The following is a 21,402-nucleotide window of genomic DNA, read 5'->3' on the forward strand; positions in this document are numbered from 1 at the left end:
TTCCGCATTAATATGGTTATATGGTGGAATCATCTCAAACGAGTCGCATCGGAGCGATCGTTCGTGTCCGATGCGCGCTCGATCCACCAACACTTTGACCTTGCGCACCTGGAGGGTTGTTGTTGTCCTTAGCCCGTGAATGATGGCTCTTGCTTCGGCCTCTGGGGGGTTAAGTCTCTGATTCATTGTTGAGATTCCAGCAGCAATGAGGCGACCATTGTGGTCTCTGAGGACATAACCCGAGCCATATTTCCTCTACTCTTGGCTGATCGCGGCATCCACCGTCACCGCGACAACTCCTTGGATTGGTGGTTGCCAGGTTCCCGGCCCCTGAGCATTTTCTCTGTTGGTTTGCTTTGATTGATTCGGGGAAGAAACAAATTCGTTGAAGTAGTGATCTGTCCAGTCCACCATCATGCATACTGGTCTATGTCGCCCTTGCATAACCCACTCGTTGCGGGCATTCCAGGCCTGCCATGCTAACGCAAGCAGCCATTCCAGTTCTTCCTTTCTCATTATATTGGCTAGTCTAGCGAGGCCACCCACAATGTCTTTAGTCTCCTCAGGTATGAGGCCATTGACTATAGCCGCGGCTTTCCATAGTTTCTTAGCTTCTCGGCATCCCCAAATAGCGTGATAGCATGTTTCCCTCTCCTTCCCACACCTGTAGCATTCATCGGTGATCGTGACTTTCCGAGCTCGAAGGTTAGAGTTTGTGGGGAGCCAATGGTTACACAGCTTCCACACAAACATCTTGATCTTCGGCGGAAGTCTAGAGCTCCAAAGAAATCGCCACCAAGAATCGCTGTTGCTGGCTTCCGATCCACTAGCTTCCTGTCTCCAATCGCGAGCCATTCGGTAGCCACTTTTCATGCTATATTCATCGTTGTTGGTGAAGTGCCACGTCAACTTATCTTCTGTTTGGATTCTGCAGCAAGGGATCGAGAGAATTTGCTCGGCGTCCTGCGGAGTGAACATGTTCTTGATAAGTTTTTCGTTCTAGTTCTCGGAGTGGAGTTTCAGCTCGGCGATACTCATGTCACATGGCAGTGGCGGCAGCTCGATCAACTTGAATAGCCTAGGTCTCGGTATCCACCGGTCATGTACTATGTCAACCTGTTCGCCATCTTCGTCACCATCTAGATCGTTTTTCAATAAGCTCCCCGTCCCACAAGATCCCTTTCCAGATTTGAGAGCAACTAGTCCCCTCGTTAGCCTCCAGAAAATTGGAAGGGAAAGTAACTCACCTTGAGAACTTGGTTTACTAGGCTATATGGTTGGCGGATGATGTTCCAAGCTTTCTTGGCTAGGAAGACTTGATTAAAGTCTTCAAGGTGTAGGAAGCCGAGCCCACCTTTAGTCTTGTGGTCTCATAGCTTCTCTCATTTAGCCCAATGAGTTTTCCTTTTCTCGTTGGTACTTCCCCACCAAAAGGCGTTCATAATCTTGTGGATTTTGTCGATTAAGCCTTTTGGAAGTCGGAAGCAACTCATTGCATGACTTGGGATTGCTTGCACAATCGCATTTAAGAGGACCTCATTTCCGGCTTGCGAGAAGATGCCACATTTCTAGCTCCTTATTTTACTCCACACTTTGTCTAGAACGAAGGTGAAAAGCTCATTTTTCTGTCGGCTAGAAAAGGTTGGGAGGCCGAGATTCCCGCGAGTTCGTGTTGCCTCTCTTCTTCGATTTGTGATCCGAAGGTGATAGTGGACTTGTCGTAATTCTCCTTTTGGCTCGACGTTCTTTCGTATTCGGAGAGACAATTCTTCATAGTGAAAAAGTTCTCCTCGCTGGCCTTAAGGAAAAGCATACAATCATCGGCAAATAGCAAGTGTGAAACTCTTATGCCCGGGTCCCCAAATCTGATTCCTTCGAGCCGTCCCCCCTCTTCCATTTTATTTAGAATATCCGTAAGCCCTTCCGAACAAAAGAGGAAGAGGAAGAGTGAGAGCGGGTCCCCTTGTCGGAGTCCGCATTGAGGCTTGACCATCTCGACGAGCTGCCCATTCAGCGAGAAGGTAAATCTAACCTAGTTGATGCATTTCATGATTTTAGCTATCCATAGCTCCACGAAGCCGAATCGTCTCATCACTGCTTCAATAAAGTTCCATTCTACTCGGTCGAATGCATTGATCATGTCGAGCTTAAGGGCTGCATGTTCACCATTCCCGTACAAGTTCCTTTTCATCGTGTGGATCTCTTCAAAACCCACCACGATATTGTCACTGATTTGCCTTCCTCTAATGAACGCATTTTGGTTGGGAGAAATGATAAAAGCCATCGCACCTTTAACTCTTGTGGTGAGGTATTTCGAGACGATTTCGTAGAGCACGCTGCACAAGCTGATTGGCCGGAAGTCTTTTATAGTCTTCGGGTTCTTCACTTTAGGAATCAGTACTATGATGGTGTCGTTGAGCTCGTGAATTTGTAGTCCGAGTTTAGAATCCTTAGACAAGTCTCGGTGACCTCTCCTCCCACCGTCGCCTAATATTTCTAGAAGAATAAGGCTGGAAATCCGTCTTTTCCTAGGACTTTTAGCGGTTCCATGTGAAAATGGCATCTTTCACTTCTGTTACCGTGAAGGGTCGGAGCAGTTCTTCATTATTCTCTTCAGTGATTTTCGGGCTAATGCAATCCAGAATGTCTTCGCATCTTTCCGTTGGTGCTCCCGTAGACGTGAAAATGTCCTTGAAGTAGTCCGTTATGATTTTAGTCATCCCGTTGGTGTCCGATTTCCAATGCCCGACTTCATCGAACAACCTTTTAATGGTGTTCTTTTTCTTCCGTTGTGTCGCTTTCCGGTGGAAATATTTTAGGTTTCAATCACCTTATTGGAGCCAGAGCGCCCTGCTTCGCTGCCTCCAATAGCGTTCTTCTTTCTTCATCAAGGCGTCAAGTTGACGTTCCTTCGATCTTAGTTGCTCTATTGTGCCCCCCTCCCCAAGTATCGTCAGTGAACCTTTCAAGGATTGCTGTTTGTTTATGAATCTAATCTCAGAGGTCCGCCAATCTTACCCGCCCCCACTTTGGCAGTCGGTGTTGACATTGATCTAAACGGGCTGATATCGGAATGTTGCAGTCTTTTCTCCATGCTTCTTCCACAATTAGACCGCATTCTGGTTCGTCACTCCAAGCTTCGTCAAAGAGGAAGCCTGTCCTCCTACCCTGATGCTTATTGTCCTCTCATTGGCCTCTATCTAAGTCAAAGAGAAGAGGACGGGGGTCTGATACCCGAAGCGGTAAGTGAGTGACTCTGGCGAGTAGCCACTCATTCGTCCATTCTGGGTTAGCAAGGCAGCGGTTCAATCTTTCTAGAATCAGTCCCTCCTTTGTCTTCCATTGCCACGTGAATTTCGTGCCATTAAAGTCAAGATCTTGGAATTCACAGTCATTGACTGCTTGTCGGAACTCCTCGATCTGCCATGGTGGCCGGTCTCCCCCGTCGAGCTTTTCGTGGGCGTGCAACAGCTATTTAAAGTCACCCCCGATTAGAAGCGGTTCCGAGCTCTGAGCGCTTAGCCTTCGAAGAAGTTCCCAAGATTGACATCTAAGAGTAATGTCTGGATTCCCGTAGAAGCCGATGAATCGCCAGTTTTTACTGTCTTCCTCTACTATTCTAGCATCAATATGGCTTCTCGAGAAGCCTAGAACTTGGATATTGCTGGTGTCCTTCCAAAGAAGCGAGAGGCCTCCACTCAGTCCCCTCATTTATACCATAAACTCGTTGTCGTAACCCATAGTGAACTTCAGTCTTTCTATCTGAGACTTGGTCGCCTTCGTTTCAGAGAGAAAGATGAAGTCCGGTGCCGCTCTCATGTTTGCGGAGGCTATGAGATCATCAGTGTGACCTGCAAAATCCATTGCCAAAGACTTGATTCCCAAGATTTTGAATGTTCCTCCTCCGCCTAGTTCTCGGGCACTCCATTGGAGGTTTTCGGTGTAGATATTTGATGTTTCTGTTTCTTCACTGACTAGCCAGGTACTTGATAGACGACTTCCGGCCAGCTCTCTGCGTCTATACCTTCTTGGAGTTGGCCGCTACTTTCCCCAAAATGGAACTTGCGCTGGATTGGCGAGCGACTTTGTTTTGTTTTGCGAGAGAATTTTTCATCGCACGAGCGATGGTGGAGATTTGGCCCAGGTTTGTAGAGTCTGTTGGGGATTATTGCACCTTAAATAACCAATTAAATACGGATAATAATAAATACACTAAAATAGTTAATTATTAACATGGTTATTAAACAAGATCTAGATTACTTAATTAATTAAACATAAGAAACTTCATCAAGTAACCATATCAGATAAAAGACGAGTTTAAGAAAACTCACAGTTTTTGGCTCTCGAACTGAAAGCTTTCACAATCCGTTTTCGTCTTGAACGTAGAAGCCTCCACACGATCAGATCTGGAACTCCTCCTTCAAGGACTCGATGTGATGACACCAAAGTCTTCCGAAATGTAATCTCTGAGGAAGATAAGATAAAAGAGTGAGCTTCGTTATATTCTCTCTTATTTCTAAGAATGGAATTGAAGCAATTCCGAGGGAAGAAAGAAGCAAAGAAGGCACGGCCACAAGGGAGAGCAAGCTGGCTGATTTTATCAGTTTATTAGGTTAAACTTTGCTTCTCATTAGCCCTTTATTTATAGCAGTTTAAAATCTATCTTTATAGAATATTCCAGAATATTCTAAAAGATATTATTTTCTTTTATTATGTTCACACACTAGTGGATTAAATCTCAGCCATTGCACATCAACAAGTGAATCCTGTTTTTTCTCTCATCCGCCAAATCAATATCTTGGATTTTATTTTATACAACAGTATAAAATATTTGCTGTTGATAAAATTTAGGAAAATATATTCTCCTAAATATAATCCTTATATTTAGCCTAAATATTAGGAGAGAATATAAGACAATCATATCTCCTATTTATTCTCTTATAATTTAGGAACAGAAAAATAGAAAAATACTGGTTTGCACCAGACAGTTAAAAATCGCCTACCCTAGTAGGGAAGCCCAAAATTTTGCTTTTTTAAGGCCCAATAAATTTAAACCCATTTAACACATATTTACTTGTCCAACAATAAATATAAAGTTTATTTACTTGATCCATCAATAAATAAACAGCTTTACAATAAATATTTTTTTAATTCCCAATATACCCTTTTTTGAATTTAATTATGTCAATCACTATTACAGCAAGTGAAATTATAATAATAAAACATACTATTATATTAACGTTCTTATCCGCATGTATCGAAGCCGAATCGGGGATGATGGACCTAGTAGTAGAAGCTTAACAATCTTGATGAAAAAACAAAATATTCCTTTTTCTTTTCTAATCGAATTGTCTAGTCCCTTACAATACTCCACCGTGTAATCCATGACTGAACCCAACTTTGATACTAGGATTATATTTACTCATCGTAAAGAGTGTCCACTGATTTAGTCAGTACGTGATCATGATCCTCCAGGTTCTGCCCGTATCGAGATAGGTCAATTTGTTCCGTTATATCTTTCTCGTCATATAAACCCTAAGCATCGTTGTTTCTCCACCGAAAGATTTAGCCGAACGTAAGCTAACTTCGGAAGTGTACACAATCAATCGGTTCTGAAATCAACCCTTAAGTGAGAGAACATTAACCATTTTTCAGGAATGCTGGATTCCATATCTGTAAAACACTTTCTTCTACAATCATGTCCCGACTTCCCAAGACACCTATTTGATCAGCGTCTAACTAGCCTTTAACGTGGTGAGTCAAAGAAGCCGGTAACATGATCTAGAAGTCCATGATTACTTCAAGATATTAGAGCAAACGTCATTGTGACCATCATAAACGGCCTCGACTAGTGCATCGTAACGGTCCTTAAACGACACATCTATCCAAACCAAAGTCTGTCCAGGTCGTACACCTTTTGCAAGTGTATAATGCTCTCACTGAGTGATCAACCCTCACTCATGTTCCACATATATGAATTTAGATAAGGCTTTCCAGGCGCATATCAATCATCGATCAAGTTTTAGTTCACCGCCCGATTTCGGATGCCCAGCATGATATTCAGTTTGATACGGAGACTATGGATGATAATTGTTATTGATTCTAAATGTTATCATACCTCAACCCAATATTCATATGATGTTAATAAAGTCACTTCTTATCGTATTTACTAATCATCATCTTCTAGTGGACAATATTCCAAACAGAGTCCTGGTTCTGATCTTGTGGGCTGTCCAAAGTAGGCCCATTTGAGAAGATGGGATTTAATGAGATCTTCATATGAGTGGATTTTGAGTGGGTTTTGGGCCTAGTTGGGCTTTTTTAATATTAAATCTGTGTCGCTATTATTATTTGGGGATTTCTGGGGAATTAATTGCGATGGATTCCCTAAATCATGGGAATCTCGAGATGTTGAACGCGATTGTGCCAGTGGCTTCGTTTCTGCGTGACATTTCCCATTTTCCCATGCTTTGGGTGGCGTGGTATTCATGTCTCCATGATTGTTCGTCTCGGGACTTGCAACCAATGAAGGCGCACACGTTTCCATGCCACAGATCTTCTCGCCGCTCGCCATCGACGTTTCGCCTCCGGCCATGTTCTCTGAATTTGTTTCGTTGTTGGTTGTCACTGATCGGGCCAGAGAAAGAAGCTTGCCAGATCTTTTCTTGTTGGTTTTTAACCAGCCGCCGATTGCTCTTACCCTCATTCCATCCTCTCTCTGAATCGTAAGTGGCTACTCTTGGCAATTACATTTTTCATGTGACAAGGCCCCATAGTTGAATCAAATCGGCGGGAGGCGTTCGTATTGAAATTCTATCCATAACTTTCTTCCACCGCTCGGAATAAAGCGGCTTGGACTCAATTTCCCTTTCAGAGGAATGATGGCTCTGAATCGGAAGTAATTATTGAACATTACTTCCTTTGGTTTATCAAGTTTGAGCTCTGTGATTTTTCCGATTGTAGTTGCTATTTTCATCGCATTCTTGAGCGTTATTATATATGGTGGGAGGCCTACTGCTCGTACCCACAAGTTCAGTTCCTCCATATTCTCTTGTCTCCAGTCTCCCGACGCCGGCTAGCTTCTCGCAAGGACGATTCCCTGAGCGAAGCACCATGGGTCTCTAGTTGTTATATATTGGCTTTCCTCTTTCTTTTTGCACCATAATTGGAACGTGATTCCTTGATCATTGGTCTCTAGAATCCTCAGCTTCCAACGTTTAGCCAAGCCCCACAACCCCTCTAGAAGGGCTCCCAGAGCTTGACCTCGGATTGGCTTCTTCGGAACTAGCCTCTCAAGGATTCCTTCATCAGCGAATGAAGTTGCGGACTCTGTCTGCAGCTCCCAATCTTTGTCGTCGTCATCCATTCCCAACATGTTGGTCTGCTGAGTCAGTTCGGTTATGTCTAAGTTGTCGTCTTCCATCTTCCACTCTTGGTAGTCTTTCTCTGGTCGAGAGAATCTCTTTGAGGAGTCTATTATTATATCCGAGTGATTCATTCTTTAAAAAAATATTGAAATATATTACGGATAGTCATGCACATAGGGTCATGTTCCAATATTACAAAAGGTTCTCTATCTTTATTTAATGATATGTATTAAAACATTTTTAAATATGTTTATTTTAATTAATTTAATATAATATTACATTCTATTTATCGTCGGCCACCCTCAACTTCAATTCCTAGGTCTACCATTGCCTAGGAATTGTTTATTTATCGTCGACAAGTCGTTTCGTCAAACGACGACCGGTCGTTTTCACTACCATTAAAGAGTAAAACTTGATAAAAGTCGTCGATATTCGAGGAAAATCGAACGAAACAACGCGGATCTGGAGATTTTCGGGTTTCTCCAAAGATCCGTTTAGCCAGACATTTAAGTCTGCAAAAATGGTGGTGAAGAAGTAGGAGAAGGAAGAAGAAGATGAAGGAGGAGAGAGAGAGAGAGAGAGAGAGAGAGAGAGAGAGAGAGAGAGAGAGAGAGAGAGAGAGAGGTTGAAATATATGTTTAAACAATGCCACAGAGAGAGAGAGGTTGAAATATATATATTTAAACAATGGCTGTGGCAGTGAGCTCCCGTGTGTCAGTGTGTGTGTGACAATAAAACATATATATAAATCTTTTTAGCGTGATGCTATTGGTCCCGATTCACGAGTGGGAACGATCCACTCGTGAGTTGACACGTGGCAGTTAGTTGCCACGTGTCAACTCACGAGTGGATCGTTCCCCACTCGTGAATCGGGACAAAAATCATTTCTGATCTTTTTATTATTTGAATATGTTGCGTTTAGAAAATGATAAAAAAAGGTACATTTTTTTATGATTGAAAGAAAGGAAATACCTTTTTATGAAAAAGGTACTTGAACATGTTATAAAAAAGATGTTTTATAATAATTTTTTTTATCTTTGATTTGTCTTTGTTCAGCCTAATCGCAAGTTTTTATCTGTCTCAAAAAACATATATAATAACATGTTATTCGAACCACCATTTGAGCTATTTCAAGGTTTTGTTATTTGTTAATTCTCGATAATATTTTGTTATTAATGTTATTTATGGAGCTCAACCACTAACACCGTGTGTCAGTAAAATATATAAATATATATATATATATATATATATATATAAATCTTTTATGATGTATTATTATTATTATTGAAACATCTATGTTTCATATATATATGATTTCAAATTTTTTTAAATTTGGACTATATTTACAAATATGTGTATTAGTTTATTTTGCAACATTATTCCATTCGGTTTTCCATCGGCACGTCGGTTTTTCATCGAAAATGACATTTGAAAACGGTATTTCATTTGTGCTTTTCCACATTTTTTTCCGTTCGGTTTTCCATTGACATGACGATTTTCCGTAAATCAGGATGCTCTAAACGGCAACGAAAACGACATTTAAAACCTTGCTTTAACCTATTAATGGGCCTTTTGTTGCTGAGAGAAACATGCTAATGTTGCTTTGCTTTCTCTTATCCAGAGCTAAGGTCATTAATTTTTTTTTAATAAAGTAATAACTCAAAATCTGAAAATGGCCTCTCTTGGGAGGGGGCCTTGGGTCGTTACCCCACTCACTCCCCCCCTCCCCCTTCCTTTGGGCCGGGCCTATGTCTATTTTTAAAAAAATGGGCTCTTTATATATACAGTCATATGAAAATTTAAGTTTTGTCATATAATCAATCTTTGATAAATTTTAAATAAATAAAAAATAAAAAAATATTAATATTTGTTAATAATCGTGATATTCTCTCACCGGGAAGAGGAAAAAAAATAGTTTGTTGTTTATGAAGATTGAGCAATACAATGAGCATCAATTGACGAGTACCTCGATCTGCAGAACAAGCTTATATTCCACAAGTTCCTTGTTTTTATGAAACTTTATTAAGTGTGTTGTCTTCTTCCTATCATAATCCATTACACTTAAATGTGTTTCATAAGCACACTATATTTCTATTCTAGTCTGAGTTGGATGTTGGAGATGATCATAATATTAGCAAACCCTCAAATCAATGATGAAAATTTTAGAAATAATGTTTAACATATTGAGTTTAATTCATTTTTTTTTCTATTGAAAGTATTAGCTGGACAAGCGATGCCAAGTAAATTTGAGAAAGTTTAGTCATTCTCATAAAGTCCCCCACTAACACAAAATAATATGCTTTTAATCTTTATTACCAAAAAATTCTTCGTTATTTATTCCTACAACTTTTCAATGAAAAAGTCTACATTTGTTTCAAGATGGCATTATTAATTTAAAAAAAAAAATATGAGAAGTACAAATTTTATGAATCATTTATAAGAGTTTACTCAAATTTTAAACAGATGTTACGTAACATGGTGTATGACCTCAAATCAGTTATTAATTTTAAGCTTACCCGTGATTCTGGGGAAAGGAGAGTTCACTAGTATTCTAATATTCAAGTTGTACATCAGTATAACTGAAACTGAGGCTAATTTTGTTTTCATTTTATTTTATTTATTATTATTGGCTATATAATATGTAGATCTTCTTTGCGTGATTTTTAGAGTGGAGAGTTAGGCTTTGTGATGTAGACTCGGATTATAGGAAAAACAGAAAAAAGCTCCTAATAAAAAAGATCGATTTTTCATTCATTTTAAATTCACATTACAAGGAGGATTAAAAGCCTATTTATAATAAAACCTTAATCCCTACTACAAGACTTCGAAAACTAAATAGAATAAAATATTTAATACTTTAATACGTATATAATACTAAATAAACCTATTTAATTATATATATAATGTAAGAATTCAAATACATATATATTATAACTAATATTATATATTATTTCTAAATTATATATAGAAAGGATATTAAAAATTACGTAGGTAATACTATATATAGAATATAACTAATACTATGATATAGTAGTGATATATATTATCACGTAGAGAATATGCTATATAACTATAGTATCTATTTCTACATAGAAAATACTAATACTTAACTACTATCAATAGAATATATATATATATATATATATATATATATATATATATATATATTACCTTGTATATAAGTAGAGAATATTATATATATAGCATATATATTAATACTACGAATAACTAACTACTACTAATAAAATTAATTTTGATCACGATATATTTAAAAATTAAAGATTAAGATTTTCTATTAAAACTCATATTTACTTTGCATCACTTTGATTAGTAAGAAAGAATGGGTAGATGAATTAAGTACGATGGAAGAGAAATGAAAAGGACGGATGATATTTTTTTTTAAAATTGATTGGTGTATTGTAAGGAGAGATTAAATTCCCTCTCTTTGATCGGTGTATTTTGCTCCATATTAAAAAAATATGTGATGTATCTAAATAGTCAATTTAAAATTATGAATTTACAAAATAGTTGAAGTTTGTCTTAATTTAGTGAAATAGCAAAAATGTACAGTAATCTGGTTTCAAATTTTTTTTTTGCCCCAAGAGTAATTTTTTCGAAAGTAATAAATTGCTTATAATAATCGTCAAAAATTTAATCTTGGCTGTAAAAAAAAGTTTGAAAATGTAAATTTAGCTATTTTGTTGAAAAGTTAAAACTTTGACTATTTTACTAATCACTAAGTTTCAAATGAGTACTTTGTACAATTTTTTCATTAAAAATAGAGATTAGTGATTGATGTTTAATGTATTAAAGCTCCATATTACTATTGTCTTTAGTCTTTCCATGGTAATTATATTAATAAACATTATATTTATAATTTATTCAAATTTTTTATTTACATCTTTTTCAATCATCCAAATTGGAAGTAATAAACTTTAGTGGGGCATGGAAAATCAATCACTCCTAATCCATTCCATTTGTTTTCCATCCTCTCTAAGAAACAACACAAAATGAATTAATTATTATAGTTTAATCCATCCATCCTCTTTCCCTCGTTCCAAATCAAATGGTACATAACTAGTGAGAGCGTGAACGACATGGAAACACGTTGTGTGCCTATTGGGTTCATGTTTAAAGGATTGATTAAAGTGTGATTTTTATATTCATGTTACTGATCAAGGATAGTAAGAGGAGGTGCTTGAGCTCAGTACCTCATTCCAAACCTGCAAACGACTATGGCGTGCCAAAGAAGTAACACAAGGTATTGTTTGTTAGCAATATTATAGTAATATTGACGTAAATAAAAGATAAATTGCATGCATGGAAAAGTACATGTAAATAGATTACAAAACCCGGTTACACCTTTATATTAAGAACCGGAAAACAAAAAACAGGTCGGAAAAGTCGAGGCCCGTTGGACGGTTTCCTTGAAGCTTTTTATCGCTCTCCCACAGGTGCTGGAAATCGTGAGCGAAAGCCTCCCAGGATACAACGACGTCAGAGGCAAGGTGAGCACCAACCACTTGACTCTCTCGGCGAACTAGAACCTGCGAGAATACTATCACCAAGACAAAGAAAATTTTCTGGGAGCAAGAGAGAATCGGGAACAGTGGGGAAAATCTGGAATCAAGTGCGACTGAATGAGAGCTTAGGACCTCTTATATAGGCCAAGGCAGCGAATTTGAATCACCCATCAAAACGCCCAGGTTTAATGCTCCTAATGAGGCCATTAACGCTCGGTTACAAGCCAACGTTCGCTCCTAATGAGGCCATTAACGCACGACGTTAATCTTCCAACAGCATTGATGCACGGTTTTAATTCCCAACCATAACGCGCATCATGAGGAATTAAATTAATAAGAAGTGAAATTTGTAGTAAAAAGAAAGCCCGAGACAATTCCCGGCTCGGCTCGGCGGCGGCGGCGCGCGTGAGGGGTTAAGAGATAACCCACCCACACTCTCCTCTCTTGCACTTGCTTGACCACTAAAGAGAGAGGATAGTATATAAACACTACCACAACACACATCCCCAACCAATGTGGGACTCTTGGTTTTCACTTCCACAACACAACAACAACACAACAACAATTGTGTTTCTTTAGCCTACTTTGAGCATCAATTTCTCATTCATCTTAGGTCCGATTTTGGCAAATAAATATTCGATTTTATAGCCCTCGTTACGAGGAATCCGTATCATTTGGAATTATTCAATTCCGATGAGTGGAACCCACTCAACTTGTTGCCACAAATCAGCCATTCCCATGATAATAAATAAAATTTATTATCCACATTCCAACATTGTTCATATACGCTTTGATTCATACGAAGATTTGGAGCTCCCCATCAAGTTGGTTTAACTTTCAATTCTGATGTGACATAGCGTGAAAATCGAGTGGCAATATGAGCTATTGTTCGCGACCACAACACTCCGAAGTCAATGTGTGCAAGTCCAATTCTACAAGTTCTATGACCAAAGAGGATTTTTTTCGGAGTGGAAGACTTAGTTGGCCTGATTGGAGTATTTGAAGTTGCAGCGAGTCGTCTTTGAAGACGATCACAAACCACTTCTTTATTATTTCTTTTTTGTTTGTTGTTGAGTAAATGTCGTTACTAGAGAAACTGATACCATTGAGAAAGTGTGCGACTTAGGCAATGTATTTGCCAAGAATAATTGTGCAAATACTATGTATTAGCTGTGGCTTTAATATTATTTTGTTTTATTCAAATTTACATTAGATTAAGTGCTTGGAGATGTAATGCGATGTCGATATTTTTTTTTTATTACAATTAGTGTTTCTATATAAAGCTTTTATTTCATATTTAAACTACTTTTAAAATTTATTTAACATTTTATTTAAGAGATTTTGGTATTGTGCACTTATTACTTTTTTTTTATATTACAGATGACTTAACAACTGATTCATTCTTAAAAAAAAAAAATATTGAAATCTATCACGGATAGTCATGCACATGGGATCATGTTCCAAAATTACAAAAAGGTTTTCTATTTTGATTTAATGATATATATTAAAACATTTTTTAGTATGTTTATTTTAATTAATTTAACATAATATTGCATTCTATTTATCGTTGGCCACCCTCAACTTCAAATTCTGGGTCCGTCACTGCCTAAGTGAGAGATATTTTCTCCGTTTTTGTTGACTTTTTCTCTTTTTTTCATAATAATAACTCTAGGCTCTTCTTTTAGGAAAAAAATAAGTATATCACCTAAGAGGATAAACATATACGACTTCTAAAATTGAACAATAAGACCTCGAAGCAACAATGGTTCAAGACTAAGATTCGGTGAATGCACATCGTGTGTGAGCTTTCGACAAACGGAAAATAGATCACATTAAAATTCAAGCAACTCAATTACACTTTCAAGAAATTCTCTCAAACTAATGGATGAACAAAAAATAACGAGGACCACCGACCGTGGAGAAGAATGTTCGAGTGACTGCACCGCCAAAATACTAACAGAGAACTCAAACTATAAACTCGCAAGATAACTATAACATCTTCGGGACACAAAGATCACCAAAGAACCGTGGACAATCTATCAAAACATAAAAATCTTAAATGCACATTATAATTTAGAATAATTAAACACAACCTAAATGCACATAATCAAAGATTTGCTCTTGTTTTGATGTAGATTTTTAGTTTCCTTTCTCTTGCCCTTTTGAGTAATTGATCGATTCGGATCGAGCGTGTGTTTGTTTGTGAGGTCTATTGATTCTTCAATATGTCGTTGTCACTTTCATTATTTTTCTCCAATCCATGTAGGCAGTCAAAATCACTTTAGCGGTCAATGGTCGTTGAGATTGGCATTATTTTGATTTCACTTGGACGCGAGTTCAACGAGAGTAGTTGCTTAGGTAGGACAGTGCATCACGTAACTTAAATTGACTTTTGAGTATATTATATAGAGCATGTGATTGATAAAGTCTCTTGATCTTTCGTTAAAAAATAGAGATAATTGAAGCGAAACTCAAATTTGGCGTTGGAAAAAGTGGTGTTAAAAGAGTAATTAATATCAATTGTTTGATTAATTTTGTGGTAAATATTTGAATAGGATCCATTAATCGAATTTGAAATTTTACAGCAGATTCTTATTTTCGTAGCGGGATATAAGACCAATTTTTAATTTGTTAAATGGAGTTAATATGAATTAGAAATTGTTGCTAAAAAAATGCAAAAATTTACCATGAATTGGTGTTGTAGTGGAGAATGAAAAATAGGGAGATAAGAGTGTAAAAAGTCTTCCCACAAAAAAAAAAAAAAAAAAAAAAAAAAGAGTGTAAAAAGTCTCACTTAGGAGTTTTTATATGATTAATTTGAAATTTTGAAGAAGCATCTAGACTCCTAAACGTGGCCTTATTTTGTAAAGGGGATCGATTGTGCATAGGCAGACTAGGCCGGGTTAGTTAGGGTTTTCCTATCCGAAATATTATTTTTTTTCTTTTTTCCTAGTCGGATTTTAATACATTTGAACAAGATTATAAACGAGTTGGATATCTCTTTGCAAAAGGAAAACCTTCCTGGAGAGCTGATATATAGGTTTTTCTTCGATCCGCTAAGAACTTCCTGATCGAGTTTCTAATACAACCACCAATCCCAATCTCATCTAATTCCTCTGCCACTTCTCAGGAATGGATTTGAGCTTTGTTGAAGAGAATTTATCTGCCCTAAGGATTAACAGCCTCATTGTCTTCATACACTTCAGGATTTTTGTAATTAAAAAAAAATAGATGACATAAATACATAAAAAAAAATTCATGAACAATTAATGATAAAAGAAGGCAAAAAATAAAAGCTATCAATATATGAATGAACCCAAAAAAGAAAAAGAAAAAAGAAAGATCAAGGATTAATGATTGTCTTTCAAACCTTTGATTCCTTTTCCACTTGGAAGATAACACGCTCCTTCAATAGGGTTTTATTTGTTGTGGCTCATGAATCAATTGAGATACGATTGTCCCATAAAGATATCCCAGTAAGATTCTCCTCCACTTTAAGTTGCCGAATTTATTTTCACCGTTCATATGAAGTTTTTATTTTATTTTTATTTTTATAACCACAGGTTTATGGGTGAAATTTATTTCAAACGTGAAATTTATTTCAAACGTTGTCGAGATGAATGGTTAATGTGCGTCCTTAATGGCGAGATTAGATCAAGATATGTTAAAACGTTTTTAAGTGAATTGATGATAGGAATGCAATGTGGGCCCAAAATGTTGCGTAAGAGTCAAAGACTCAGAGTAAGATATCACAATGGAAAAGCAGTCGGCGAGAAGATAAGAGATTCTTCTTCTGAGGATAACATGTAATGCCGAAAGATAATGAATGTGAAAGGAAAGGCCCAAGAAAAAAAAAAAAAAAAAACAGTTTGATTATAATTATGAAGAAATGAGAACTCACATGACGACTTGGATTGGAAAATTGAAGTTTCAGCACACCATGGCCAATCGGAGAAAGTTATGTACCAACAAATATCTAAGCGTTTTGAGAACTTTATTTACCACCACATGTTCCCAAGAAAGTAATGTCTTGTTATGGGCCTGGTAAAAAAAAGGTGCAAATAAGGTCTGCAAACTTATGTAAAAAAAAAAAAAAAAGGTCTGCAAATTATAAAGATTACAAAATTAATTTAAATTAATTATAAAAGTTAATGTATATAGTATATATAGTAAACACTAATAAAAGGAGAGGCCCAAAATTAATATATGGCATATCTTTATATTTAAAAATAGAATATAATCCGTGTTTCCAGCGATATTCTTAAATGATATAGTACAGCCTTTTTTTTTCCCTTTAATGGAAACTTATAAAAAATATTGAAAAATGCATGTGATACTTGTTTTTATAAAACAACAATATTCTTAAATGATATAGTAAAGCCTTTTTTTCCTTTAATGGAAATATATAAAAATATTGAAAAATGCATTTGGCACTTGTTTTTATAAAACTAATCGTAAAAATAACATATTTATCATAAAAATAGTGTTTTTCGGGTCGTAAATAATTTTTTTTTATGTTGTATATTTAAAAACAAAATTTATTTACTGATTTGGTCTTTATCTAAAATTTTTATTTTTAAATTTGTTTTCTAAAGAAGCACGAGGTTATTCATTATAAACTGGGTAAAATACCCAAAAATACATATATCAAAATCTTTCCACAATGAAAAATACGATCTCAAATCGTAATTCAATATTAGAATCGATTGATGGCACATCGTGCCTAAACAAGCTTTACGCAAGCGTACACTATATTTAGAGCAACTCCATGACTCATTTGAAAATCTTTGAAAGTTAATGGATAAATTCAAACATCCGAGGACAACCCACCACGAGAAATGACGTCCAAGTATTTGTGCGACTAAATTTCGAGTAGAGAAACCCGAAAATAAAAAATTCATCTTCTTGAAATAGGGGAGCAAAAAACAAAAATCCAATATTTATCGTTTCATTTATAAAGTTTTTTTAATAATTATTTATCGTTTGAAAAATACTATCTACTAAAAAATTGGGTTCAGTAGATATATAGTCATATTTACATGTATGATTTGCTATTTAGTCAACTTTTAGTAAATATTTGTTAAATAACTATAAGACAATATTTATCAAATATTTACTAAAAATTATTTACGAAATCAGAAAGGCAAACTTGAAAACTGTTCATTTACATATTATTGTCACGTAATCATTGTGGCTATTTATCAAATATTTAGTAAAAATTGGCTATATATCAATCTAAATGTATAAATATGATTAATTTGTTAATTATTTGTAACAAAATTAAAATAGTTACTATATTAAGAAATGTCGATCTTAAAAAATTAATATTCCCATTATTTTTTTATAATGCGAATGAATTTGGTTTACGTCCAATGATTCTAAGCAGATTACCTTAAAAATAGATTACTTGCACTCAAGGTTGTTTTAATATAAAAGATGCACTGCTTTCTAACTATATAAAGATGCTGTACTTTAGAAATCATTCCAAAATAGATGATGTCACGTGTCAATTGGCATAAAATTTCTCTTTTTCGAGCCGGGCATTATTGTCAAAGTCAACAAAATTTTTGGTTTTGTGACTTGAAAAGAAAATACCCAAAATTTGCTGAAATTTAGCAACCATAATATCGCATATCTGGGTGTATCAACGATACCCTACATCTATATATATATGTATATGAAGCGTAGCAAGACTGGCTGTAACAAATCATATAACAGAGGAGGCTCGAGAGTTGCTCTTGGGTCGAATCTCACTCACAGAAGAAGAAGAGTTTTTTCTGCGTCTCCAAGAGCAACACGCGTTGACCGCCATGGCTGAACATGGCGATGAGCTCGAGTCTGGTCTCCGAAGAGTCCACGACGAAACCCTTGCGCCCGAAGACCTTCCTGTTACCGCTCACCAGATTAGCCAAGGTATTTTTTTTAATTTTTATTTTATTTATTATTGGTTTTTTTTTTTTTTTTTTTTTTTTTTTTTTGGTTTTCTGGGTATTTGTCTTCCGTTTCCGACTCCGCTTTTGTACGTATCTATCATTATGAAATTTACATTCTAATAATATTTTATTTCTCATTCTCTGCGTTGGAACTTGGAATTCCGTACAGTAATTATTTAAACCGTTGAATGAAACGCACCATGTAGATATTCCAAGTGCCTCGTCTTCATCCAGGAGTCAGAACGACGATATATGAATGGCGTGGCTTATTGTGATGCTAAATAGATAACTGAAATAAAAACGAGTTGTGGTCTTTTTTATATGTATGAATGAATTTTTAACAAAAGGACAATTTGTGCGTTTGAACAGATTCATGGTTTCAAGCTGGGTTTGTGCTCACAACGGGTATCAATAGTATCTATGTTCTGGGATATTCAGCCACAATCATGGTTCCTCTCGGCTGGTTCTTCGGCGCAATTGGTCTAATCCTAGCCGCGGCTATCTCTCTCTACGCAAATTCCCTCATCGCCAAGCTCCATGAAATTGGGGGTAAAAGGCACATCAGATACAGAGATCTCGCCGGATTCGTATACGGTACGTCAAAGAATGAAACAAGTATTCCTTTTTGGATTCATGTTTATCACCTCTAATTTGGCTCTTTCTTATCAACAGGGAAAAAGGCTTATGGTCTTACTTGGGGACTGCAATACGTCAACCTTTTCATGATCAACACCGGGTTCATTATCTTGGCTGGTTCTGCTCTAAAGGTGAGAGACTAATAAAACCATGTTTGGTGATATCTTAAAAAGGTGAATAAAACAAGGTTCGATATCCCTTAGGACGTTACAATTGGGGCCACTAGGGTAGTCTCTCGGTCGATAATGCCAGGGCCTCGTGAATTTAATTTTTATTTTTAAATTGCCTAGAAACTGATTTTTTTGAATGGTTTTGATTTCTTGACAGGCTGTGTTTGTGATGTTCAGTGAGAAGAATGTGATGACGCTTCCGTATTGCATAGCAATAACAGGGTTCATGTGCGCACTCTTTGCGATTGCGATACCTCACTTGTCGGCGCTCAGGTTTTGGCTTATAGTCTCGACTGTTTTAGGCCTCTTTTACATCGTTGCAGCGTTTGGTCTTTCCCTTCAAGATGGTAAGCGATGCAGAGCCATTTTTTTAAATATATTACTGAGATCGTCTTTTGATTAGTTCTCTTCTTGTGGTTTGCGTTAGCTCTCATCTCGCTTTCCTCTGCCGTTTTTTATTTACAGTTATGTTGTTAGGCGTTGTGGCTTTTCTGTTTTTGTTTCGGCTTTAGCTGTGATTTTCTAACCTTAAGTATCACTCTGCAACTCTTTTATGGAACTCAGGGCATGACTCGTTGAAGTTCATTGCTCAAGTTTATATACCACTGCGTTAGTAAGAAGCCCTCTTTTGGTCTTTGTCACATTAACCTAGAATTAATCTAGATTGCATCAAAACAAAATTGTTATTTTATTTATTTTTGTATAGAAAATTTTGAATAACTGATCCAGAAGTTTTGGTGATAAACTATATATATATATTTGATTGATCACAATTTTGTATATTCCATTTATTATAAGCTCCCAGGGATTTCAATAGAGGAATGTTTCCAATAAAATAGCTTGTTCTTGCATATCTCTCTCTCTATATATATAGACCCATATAATTTCAGAAGAATGCTAAAAAAAAAATATGGAGCTCTTTAAGAAACTGTCTTCAGTTTTGTGGATTTTCTTTTATTGTTTCGGCTTTCGTTGTGTGATTTTCTGACCTTAAGTATTACTCTGCAAATCTTTTCTGGAATTCAGGGCATGACTCGTTGAAGTTCATTGCTCAAGTTTATACCGCTGCGTTAGTAAGAAGCCCTCTTATGGTATTTGTCGCATTAATATGGAATTAATCAAGACTGCATCAGACATATCTCTAGATATATATATATATATATATATATATATATATATATACACATATAATTTTAGAAGAATGTTTAGAAAAACAAATATATGGAGTCAGCCTCTTTGAGAAACTGTCTTCAATTATTGTATTCAAAAGATACAGCGTTTGCTTCTTTTCTGGAACTACTGTTTACTTTTATTCCCAGTCCCAAGCTTTCGTTCTTGTTATGATTTATTTACTTAATGTTTCCGTTGATTTTGAGGATTAATAAGCCTTGGCCCTTGTACCGTTTGTATGAACTTGCAGGAATTAAAGCGCCGGAGAGGGATTATCAAATTCCGGAGTCATCAACCGCAAGCAAAGTGTTCATCACTATCGGAGCAGCAGCGAATCTAGTTTTCGCTTTCAATACCGGAATGCTTCCCGAGATACAAGTGTGCCTTCAAATTCATAAATCTGTTTTTTTTTTTTCTTTTTTTTTTTTTGGTATTCACTTCCTTCTCTATTGTCATGTTTTTTTGAATAGGCAACTGTGAGGAAACCGGTTGTGAGTAACATGATGAAAGGTTTATACTTCCAATTCACCGCCGGAATAATTCCAATGTTGGCGGTTACTTTTATCGGGTATTGGGCTTATGGCGCTTCGACGGAGACTTACCTTCTCAACAGCGTCAACGGTCCTCTTTGGGTTAAAGCCGCTGCAAACATCACCGCTTTCCTTCAAACTATCATTGCTTTACATGTAAAAACACTTTTCCCTGTCTCTACTATACCCCTACTACGGAAGTTCTTTATCTTAAAAATCAAACAAAATAGCCATCTGAAACTTATTGATCAGTATAATAGCCAAAATATTGACCCTGTATATATATATATAAAAAAATATATATTATTGAAACCAGATACATGCACATTTTTCGTAATTTTTTGGCAATAGTTTGAATTGGGTGATTGATTTTGCTTTGGTGTTACGGAAATAGATATTTGCGAGCCCGATGTACGAGTACATCGACACCAAGTTCGAGATAAAAGGGAGCGCGATGAAGATGTCGAACCTGTCGTTCAGGGTGGCGGTGAGAGGAGGGTATTTGGCGGTGAACACTCTGGTGGCGGCTCTGTTGCCGTTCCTTGGAGACTTCATGAGCCTCACCGGAGCTATAAGCACGTTCCCTCTGACCTTCATCCTCGCAAACCACATGTACATGGTGGCCAAGAAGACCAAGCTCTCGACCGCCCAGAAGGCCTGGCATTGGCTAAACGTCTTATTCTTCGGCTGCATGTCTGTCGCCGCCGCCATCTCCGCCTTGAGGCTCATCTCTGTCGACTCCAAGACTTACCATGTGTTTGCTGATATGTGATTCGTCCCCCTATTTCTCTTCTCTTTCCATTGTTTCGGAATCTTTATATGATCCACTGCCAATATTATTTCTTATTAGGCCTGCTTATTTTTTATTTTATGGCTAACGAGTAAAGTCTCAGTTCTTTGTCATGACTGAGACAGCTTGCGTCAATATTGAAAATAGATGTTTATTATTATTATTATTATTAAGTTATTAACGATAAGGTTATAAAATAAATCAATGATTATTTGCATCGGTAGTTTATTCCTATATAAAAGTTGCTGAAATGCCTCAGAAAATTGAAATTCTGGTGAAAAGT

At 36.5% G+C, this 21,402-nt stretch overlaps 2 protein-coding genes across 2 annotated transcripts; one reads left to right on the forward strand and one right to left on the reverse strand.

Moving 5' to 3' along the window:
- Positions 1-255: 255 nt before the first annotated feature.
- On the reverse strand, positions 256-978 carry LOC149379417 (uncharacterized). Its single transcript, XM_089604008.1, has one exon. The coding sequence runs from the start codon at positions 976-978 to the stop codon at positions 256-258; it is 723 nt and encodes a 240-aa protein (XP_089460134.1).
- A 16,467-nt stretch (positions 979-17,445) lies between these two features.
- Positions 17,446-21,400, forward strand: LOC149379418 (proline transporter 2-like). Its single transcript, XM_089602977.1, has 7 exons — positions 17,446-17,803; positions 18,193-18,417; positions 18,496-18,590; positions 18,787-18,976; positions 20,050-20,177; positions 20,270-20,485; positions 20,724-21,400. Exons 1-7 carry the CDS (start codon positions 17,701-17,703, stop codon positions 21,099-21,101), a joined length of 1,335 nt encoding a protein of 444 aa, XP_089459103.1. The 5' UTR covers positions 17,446-17,700; the 3' UTR covers positions 21,102-21,400.
- Positions 21,401-21,402: the final 2 nt, after the last annotated feature.

This window comes from Urtica dioica, chromosome 12, assembly GCF_054948205.1.
Source record: "Urtica dioica subsp. dioica isolate 48M chromosome 12, U.dioica_male_clone48M_v1_H2, whole genome shotgun sequence".
Taxonomy (NCBI): Eukaryota; Viridiplantae; Streptophyta; class Magnoliopsida; order Rosales; family Urticaceae; genus Urtica; species Urtica dioica.